We start from the raw sequence: 9,412 nt of genomic DNA on the forward strand, positions 1-9,412 counted from the left end.
ACTGCACTCCAGTCTGGGTGACAGAGTGAGACTCCAACTCAAAAAAAAAAAAATTCACTAGACTTCCCATCACACCTAGAACAAAATCCAAAAGCTTCATTCACTGACGTTTGCCAGGCCCCTTAAGACTAGCCTTTGAATGCATGTCTTCTTGCTCCTAGTTTGATCTTTCTCTAAAGCATGTCCAGCCACACTTGCAGTCTTGCCATTCCTCAAACTTGGTAAGAACTCTCCTGCCTCAGGGCCTCTGTATTTGCTGTACTCTTACTCTAAAAGGCTATTTCCCCAGATATGTACTTGGCTCTCACTTCATTCCAGTATCTGCTGAAACATCACTTCCTCAGAGAGAGACCTTTCCTGATCGCTTTTCCACCTCCCTCACCATCTCACTCCAGTCCCTTATCCTTCTTTTTTTTTCTTTTTCTTTTCTCTTAGAGCATTTATCTCATTATGGATATAGATATATATATCACATATTTGGTTGTTCACTTGCTAATATCTCTCTATCCACAAGAATGCAAGGCAAGAACTTATCTAGTTTACTTTAACTTACCCAGCTTATAGTTGACTCCAATGCCTGGCACAGAGTGGGCATTGGTGAGTAAATGTCGAATTTCTAGTTTAGACCTTGAGGTTTAGATCTTCCCATTTTATTATTTATTCTTAGGTCTTATGTGAAATCTGTTACTAGGGTTTTTTTTAAATTTCTTATCACTTAACAACTGCTTATTTTTGAATCGCATTCTTTCTCTATCATCATGTTGTTGACTGTATCATTGGCATAGTGAGTCTTAAACTCCGCATTAAGGACTTTTATGCATTAAATGATAACCCAAGAGAAGCTTATTTTTCACTATCTGAAATGTTGTCAAATCAATAAACTATTTTCCCCCAGCTTTATTGATGTCTGACTGACAGATAAAAAATCGTATATGTTTAAGGTATACAACATGATGTTTTGATACACATATACTTTACATAATTAGTCCTACAATCCAGTTAATTAGCATACCTATCACCTGACAGTTACCATTATGTGTGTTTGTGGTGAGAACACTTAAGATTTACTCTTCTAGAAAATTTCCAGTGAGCAATACATTATTATTAACTATAGTTACCATGTACATTACATCTCTAGTAGTTAGTCATCTTATAACTGAAAGTTTGTACCCTTTGACCAATATCTCCCTGTTTCTGCCACCCCCCAGCGTCTAACAACCACCATTCTACTCCTTTTTCTTAAAGTCTATTTCAGATTTTACATTTGAGTGATATTATATACTATAAATATTTGTCTTTCTGTGTCTGGCTTATTTCCCTTATCATAGTTCTCCAAGTTCATCTGTGTAGTCTCAAATGGGAGAATTTCCTTCATTTTAAAGGCTGAATATTATTCCTCTGTGTGTGTATATACACCATAATTTCTTTATCCAGTCATCCATCCGCAAACACTTAGGTTGTCTTCATATCTTGGCTATTGTGAATAGTGCTGCAATGATGTTGATTATTTCCTTCAGCTTTATACCCAGAGTGGAATAGCTGGTTCATATGGTAGTTCTCTTTAATTTTTTGAGGAATCTTCATGTTGTTTTCTGTATTAGCTGTACCAATATACATTCACAGGGACAGTTTACAAGGTTCCCTTTTTCTCCACTTCTTCACTAACATCTATTATCTCTTTTTTTTTTCATAATAGCCAACCCAACACATGTAAGGTGGGATCTCATTGTGGTTCTAATGTGCATTTCCCTGATTGTTCAATAAAATATTCTTACCATAAGTCATTTACTGAGACAAATGGCATTGACCAGCTAGTTTCATAGTACTTAAGTCTATACATTGTGCAAACCATGTAATGGGCTCATTTGAAATTTTCAGGAAACATGAAATGTTGCATCAGTATACCTGCATTCCAGTTACTGAGACAACCACATGAAAAGTTTAATAATCTTTAACCTTGAAAACATGTAACAAGAATTACATTGAAACATGTCATTGCTGATACTAGATTGTTATTGCCCTACAAAAAAGAAATTTCATATGATTCCATCTAAAATATAATCAATAGCTAAGTAAATGGTGAATGATTATAGTTGATTAAGACTATGAATTAAGAGAAGGAATGAGAAAACTAAACTTGATTGGTATAGACAGCTTACAAGAAGTAAATTAGACTTGCTATGGGTTTTAAAGGGGGGGTTAAGACTTCCTCTTCTGGCCATCTTAGAATATTAGGGGTCATATTTCCTCTCACCTTAAACCAATAGGAAAAACAAGACGAAACAATGGCTTTCAGACACCAGATGACAAGTGGCAGATGCCAGTGATCTCTGAAAGAAGAAAAATGAATGAGGTCATCACCATGATTCCCCAGCTTACTACCTGAAAAGAGTTTCTACATTATATAGCACAGGGAGGGAGAACCAAAACAGCAGTCTCTGGGAATTGAGGAAACAGAGCTCAGAGTTCAAGGCAGCCAAGGAAACTAAAGTTTATGGGCAAAGTACAACAGAGGAGGCAATTTCACACAGAATATGCTTCGGAGATATGCAGAGGAGAGCCCTTGAGTGTTTGACTAAGTACTGATTGATGAATGCACATGAGGAAACTATCCAATGTGAGGTAGAAAGGGTTAGACAGAATAATCTCTAGAGTTTACACAGAACCCAGAATAGCTCAGATTTCCATCAACTAGATTAGAAAGACTGTTATATACAGATAAGTGATAGAGTCCTCAAAAGGTATTGCCTCAGTAGTGGCATCAAATTAGCTCTTAAGACAGCTCTGGATCCACCCTAACAAAATTTAAAAGCATTTCTCAAGAAGAGCAGATGGAGTCCAATTAACATACCCTATTGTTGGAACAAAATCCGGCAATATTTAAAGGAATACAATTCACAATGTCTGATATTCAATCAAAAATTACCCACACCTGTAATCCCAGCACTTTGGGAAGTTGAGGTGGGAGGATCACTTGAGGCCAGGAGTTTAAGACCAGCATGGGCAACACAGCAAGACCCTGTTTCTAACACACACACACACAAATTACAAGGCATACAAAAAAAAAAAAAAAAGACAGCCCTTAAGCAAGAAAACAAAGGCCTTAACCAGCAGAAACCTCAATCAACTGGAACAGACCTACAAAAGAAACATGACAGAATTAGCAGACAAAGCTATTGCAATAACTATTACATGTATATTCCATGTGTTCATTAAGATAGAAGAAATGAACATGAAGAAGAGAGAAATGGAAGTTATAAAAAAAAGACCCAAATGAAACCTCTAGAGGTGAAAAATTCAATATCTGAAGCAATAATCACACTTGATATGATTGACAGCAATTCTGCATAATCATGTGTAGAAAATAAGGGAAGGAATACTTCCTAGATTAGTCTGTAAAACTAGCATTACCTTGCCACCAAAACCAGACAAAAGTTATTTTTTAAAAAAGAAAACTGTCAACAAGTATTTCCCATTAATGTACAGGCAGAAATTGATAAAATATACTCATAAATCAAAGTCAATATATATATATATATAAGAGAATACAATATGATTAAATAGGATTTATTACTCCACAAATATGAAGTTGAATTAACATTCAAAAAAATAAATGTAATTCACCATATTGAGAGAACAGAAAAGCTCCCACAGTGCAAGTTGCCCATAATAACTGTTTTATAGTTTAGATGCTGCTGTTGTAAACACAGTATAGCTGGGTTTTGTTTTGTTACTTAATGTCTTAACTGAATAATTACATCTATTTCTATTGTTTGCTATTTTGACATATTTGGACTTTTTTTTGGAAGTATTTCTGTTGAGCTATTTGCTACTATCCATTTAACCTTCCTCCTGCCCCCTTCCCTCCTCTTCCCGTCTATTCTCATTCTTTCTTTCTCATTCTTTTTCTTCTTTTCTCTTCTTTTGGGTTGTCTGGATTGCTCTTCCATATTATTTTTTTCCTATTACTAGTATGAAAATATACACTTGGTTTTTAGTATTTTAAATGTTACTCAAGTGATTTAAATGTATTTTACTTAACACTGTAAATATTTAATCTATATTTTACCATCTCATGATAATTTTACTTTCCATTTTCTTTTGTATAATATTATTTAGTACTTTTACTTTAACTTGGCTTTATACCACAAATTAGACTTTACTGTTATTTGTTTAGTATTTTAAACATTCATATTTAGCATTTTCATTTTTGATTATTCCTTCTATTATAGACTTTCCACATGGGGTCATTTTGCTTCTCTTCCGAACATGTTCTTTATAAAGAGTGTAGATCAGTTAGTAGCAAGGTCTCACAGATTTTATTCTTCTAAAATATTTTTATTTTGCTCTTATTTTTGAAAGACAACTTTTCTCGGTGTAGAATTCTAGGTGATCGTATATCTTATTCTCTTAGCTCATTGAAGATAATATTTTATCATATTTAAATTTCTAAATGTTTGTTGGCTGTTATTTTTAGAGTGATCTTTTCTTTATAGCTGCATTTAAGTTTTTCCTTTGGTTTTTGATTTCACTATTGTGCATCTAGGGGTGTGTTAGAGCTTTGTGAATCTAAAAATGGCATTTTAAATCATTTTTGGAAATATTTCAGCCATTATACTTTTAATTATGGACTCTTCCCCTTCTTCTCTGCTGTTTTCTCTGGAACTCCTATGAGCTTGTGCCTTTCCTCTAAAGCTTTGAAGGGTGTTTTCGTCTCATATAGTTCCCTATATTTATTTGCTGCATCAATCTTCCAGCTCACCTAAGTGATCTCTTAGTCTTCTGACTAAACAATTATTTCAGTTTGCATTTTTAATTATTGTTTTTCCTCCATATAATTCTTTTTTTTAATTGGCCTGGTTAATTTAAATATATGCATTTTTCTTTGTAATATTTGTTTATTTTGTTATGTTTGAACCTAATAAATACATTATACTTAAAAATAAAAACAGTCAAGTATTTCCCATTAATTCATAAATTCATAAAATAATAAATCAAAGTCAACAATATATATAAAAGAAAATACAATATGATCAAATAGGATTTATACTCCACAAATATGGAGTTTGATTAACATTCAAAAAATGAATGTAATTTGCCATATTAACAGACTAAAAAAGAAAAAATGTGATCATCTCGAGATGCAGAAAAGACATCCAATAAAATTCAGCATCCATTCATGATAAAAACTTATCAAGTTAGGAATAGAAAGGAGCTTCCTCAACCTGATAAAGGGAGTCTACAAAAACAAAAAACAAAAAAACCCTAGAACTAGCATCATATTTAATGGTGAATGACTGAATCAAGAACAGATTAAGGTGTCTGCTCTCACCGCTTCCAGGAAACATTGCATGGAGGCCTTCTCCAGTGCAGTAAGGCAATAAAAGGAAATGAAGGATATAAAGATTAGAAAGGAAGAGGTAAAACTTTGTTTATAGACAACATGGAAAATGGTTGTCTATGTTGCTAATCATAAGGAATCCATAAAAGACTACTAGAACTAATAAGTGAATTTAGCAAGGTTGAAGAATACAAGTTCAATAACTAAAAGTCAATTGTATTTCTGTATACTTGCAATGAAAAAATGGAAATTAAGTATGTTCATGGAAAGATATTTATAATAGCATCAAAAATATTAAATACCTGATGTAAGAACCCAAATATATAAAATAATATGTAGGGTGCTATTTAACAAATTATGTGCAAGATGTGAACAGTAACAACTATAAAACATACTGAGAGAAATCAAAGAAGACTTAAATAAACCAATAGATGTACTGTACCCATGAATTGGATATCTCAATATTATTAAGGTATCATGTCACAAGTTGATCTACAGCCTTGATGCAATTCCTATCAAATTCCAAAGAGTCTTTTTTGGGAATGGAGATTAACAAACTGACTGTAAAATTTATATGGATATACAAAGGGCCTTGAATATCCAAAACAATTTTGAAGGAAAAAAAAGTTGGAGGACTTACATCTTCTCTGATTTCAAGACTCCAGAACTACAGTAAGCAAGGAAGTTTGATATTTGAATAAAGATAGTATATAGATGAATGGTATGTGATAGCGAATTCAGTATTTGATCCATAAATGTAAACTCAAAATATTTTTTTTTACAAAGATGCCAAGGTAACTCAATGGAAAAGGATAGTCTTTTCAACAAATGGTGCTGGAACGATTAGATATCTGTTATCTACAAAGTTGAACCTTGACCTTTCACACCATAGCACTAAGCATCTTGAAATGCATCATAGTCAATTGCTTATTGCTAGTATGCAGAAATAAAATTGATTTTTGTTTATTGACCTTGGATTCATCAACCTTGCTAACTTATTCTAGTAGCTTTTTATAGATTCCTTACAATTATCTGCATAAACAATCATGTTGTCTATAAATAGAGTTTTCCTCCTTCCTTTCTAATCTTATGCCCTTCATTCCTTTTTTTTTTTTTTTTAACTAGAAGAGATGAGCACAGACTTCTTACTTTTTATGGTTTTTCTGGTCTTAGGTAGAAATCTAAGAGCTGGAACTATAAAACATACAGAAGAATATGCTAGGGAAAATCTTAATGAGATTTGATAGGTAAAGATTTTTTAGATAGGATATAGAAAGCATGAACAAAAAAAAAAAAGAAAGAAAAAAGTAGATAAATTAGACTTCAAATTACAAGCTTTGCTCCTTAAAAGACTCTTTTTGGCAAAGTGGGGACCAAAGGGAGGCCCAAACTTTACCTGTACAATGACTACTTGTATACCTAACCCTGAATTGTAACCTACATCTTTAAAATAAAATAAAGACATTTTAATAAAATGAAAAGGCAAGCCATAGATTGTAAGAAAATGTTGATAAAACATATATCTGACCCTTTATTGGATCTAATTATATAATCATATTCAAAATGTGTAGGGTATCCTTATATTACAATATATGTATGTATGTATATGTGTGTATATATACATAAATGTAAAGAATATATAAAATGCACAATTCTGTAAAAAAAAAAGGGCAAAGATTTGAGCAGACACTTGATTGAAAAAAATATATAGATGGCCAATAAGTACGTGAAAAACTTCTCAACATGATTAGTCATTAGGGAAATGAAAATTAAAACCACAGGATACCACTACATACCCTCTAGAATGCTAGAATTAAGACTTGACAATACCAACTTTTGGCAAAGATACGGAGCAGTGAGAACTCTAATATATTAATGGTTGGATTACAAAATGATGCAGTCATTTTAGAAGACAGTGTGGCAGTTAAAAAAAAAAATAAGCATACATTTTTACCATATGAATCAGCAGCTTTATCCCTAGGCTTTTACCCAAAAGAAATGAAATCATATATTCACAGAAAGACTTAATTATAAATTTTTATAGTAGGATTGTTTCTAATAGCTAAAAACTAAAGAAAGCCAGAACAGAACTGGAGAGGACAAATTGTGTTTTATCTATAAAATGGAATACTACTTAACAATAGAAAGAAATGAACTACTGATATGTGCTGCAACATGGATGAATTTCAAAAGCATTTTACTAAGTGAAAGAAATTAGACACAGAAGAACTCTATACTCATAAGTCTGTATGTATGAAATTCTAGAAAAGGAAAAGGGGGTACCAACTATAAAGAGACTGAAAGGAACTTTTCTTAGTGATGGAAATGTCCTATCATGATCATTGTGGTGGTTACACAATTGTATATATTTGTCAAAACTTGTCAAATTATACAGTTAAAAATGGTGAATTGTGTGGTATGTAAATTCTGCTGCAATAAAGATGGTCCCCAAAACTTAAAAATAAAAAAAGGAAGATTGGAATGTGGTTTCAGCAATAGCAAACAGTGTGACCAAAAGCACAAAGAGGAGAGAACAGGTATCCTAGTTTGCGTATAATATAAAATATTTTAGAAGATGAATTTTATTTTGCAGTTTTATTTATTATTATGGATTCCTTCTGCTCTTAGCTAGTTTAAGTAATGAAATAAGCAAGTCTTTGTAGTGTGCCTAAAAAAAAGACAATTTTAAATAAAGATAAAATTAATGATTTTTAGAGAACAATTCACCCAATTCCCTCTTTTCTTATCCTCCTTCTCCCTTTCTTTTTGTGTTTGAACAGAAGTCCATATAATGCTTGATGGCCTTTTACCTCCTGACACCTATTTTAGATTCAATCCTGTAATGTGTGAAAACATACCTCTAGATGAAAGTCGAAATGAAAAGCTGGATCAGCTGCAGCTGGAAGGGTTGAAATACATAGAAAGAAATGAACACAAAATGAAAAAAGTTGCAAAAATATTAAGTCAAGAAAAAACAACTCTGCAGAAAATTAATGATTGGATAAAATTAAAAACTGACATGTATGAAGGCCTTCCATTCTTTTCAAAACTGTGATGAATGTATGCATATCTTCTTATAAATGAAGACCCATTCAGAAGATAAGATCCACCAAGTTCAACAAGGAATCGTGGGGTTCAACATGAGTTAACTTTGACATTCTTTTGAATTCTGGGGAATCCTGAAAAAAACGGTGCTTCAACAAGCTTGCACAGCACAAAGGATATGCTTGGTTACAGAATTCATATGGGAATTAAGTTTTTAAGAGGTTAATAATTAAGTTTTAGAACTCTTATTGTGCTAGTTGGTTTTAGTAGATATTGGTGTTATATTGTTTGATGTTTGAAAATGTATTAATATATGTGCCAAATAAACTGAAAACTATCATACTTTGTATTTTTGCTTTAGTCATCATAATCATGTTGAATTTACGTGATCATTGATTTTATTTAATATGGAAAAGCTGATTCTTAAATTTACATTACTTAATGTCTTCACTTTCTGCATTCTGTGAGCCACATACTGCCTTCTATTGTAATATCATTTAAATAGACACAGAATGGGATCTTCTCTATTGAAGTACTTTTACATTTGAAGTATGAAAGAACCAGATACTGTTTTCTATTCAAAATGTGCTTAATTCAGTATCGTTTGCTTAAAAAAGATAGGTGAAGTTCCAATCCACCACTTTTGTCCCCTGAAATTTCAAAATAATGCCGTGTATAATTTCTAGATCTAGTTCTAGCTTATCATTTCCTGTTGTAAAATTGTTTTAATTTACTGACAAAATATTCCTATCACTAACAAAAATAAACTATTGAAATAATCTGTTGTTAAAGGACTAATGTCATTTTAATATTATATATTCATAAAATAGCTCCCCATTTCTTTGTAGCACTTGCATACACCTGTCAACGGTATGCTGAAGTCAGTTAGGCTCGTTTTACCTTATTAACTCCTTCGAAGCATCTGGATTTCACAGAAGGTAATAACGTGTGCACCTACCTGAAATATTGTTTATGTCAAACAAATTCATCTTTGTTGTGTTATCTATTTGCCCTGTAAGTTCTTAC

General features: G+C 32.2%; 1 protein-coding gene across 6 annotated transcripts in view; it reads left to right on the plus strand.

Annotated features, from left to right (window-relative positions):
- Window positions 1–9,165, plus strand: part of PNPLA8 (patatin like phospholipase domain containing 8) — a 55,881-nt gene extending 46,716 nt beyond the window's left edge. For all 6 annotated transcript variants that reach the window (XM_021719261.1, XM_021719258.1, XM_008071478.2 and 3 more), the window contains one exon: window positions 8,122–9,165. In XM_021719261.1, coding sequence (XP_021574936.1) covers window positions 8,122–8,396 — 275 coding nt within the window. In that variant the 3' untranslated portion in view covers window positions 8,397–9,165. The remainder of the gene's footprint in view (window positions 1–8,121) is intronic.
- Window positions 9,166–9,412: the final 247 nt, after the last annotated feature.

This window comes from Carlito syrichta, unplaced genomic scaffold, assembly GCF_000164805.1.
Source record: "Carlito syrichta isolate Samal-C Ts95f unplaced genomic scaffold, Tarsius_syrichta-2.0.1 Scaffold314339, whole genome shotgun sequence".
In the NCBI taxonomy this organism is placed as follows: domain Eukaryota; kingdom Metazoa; phylum Chordata; class Mammalia; order Primates; family Tarsiidae; genus Carlito; species Carlito syrichta.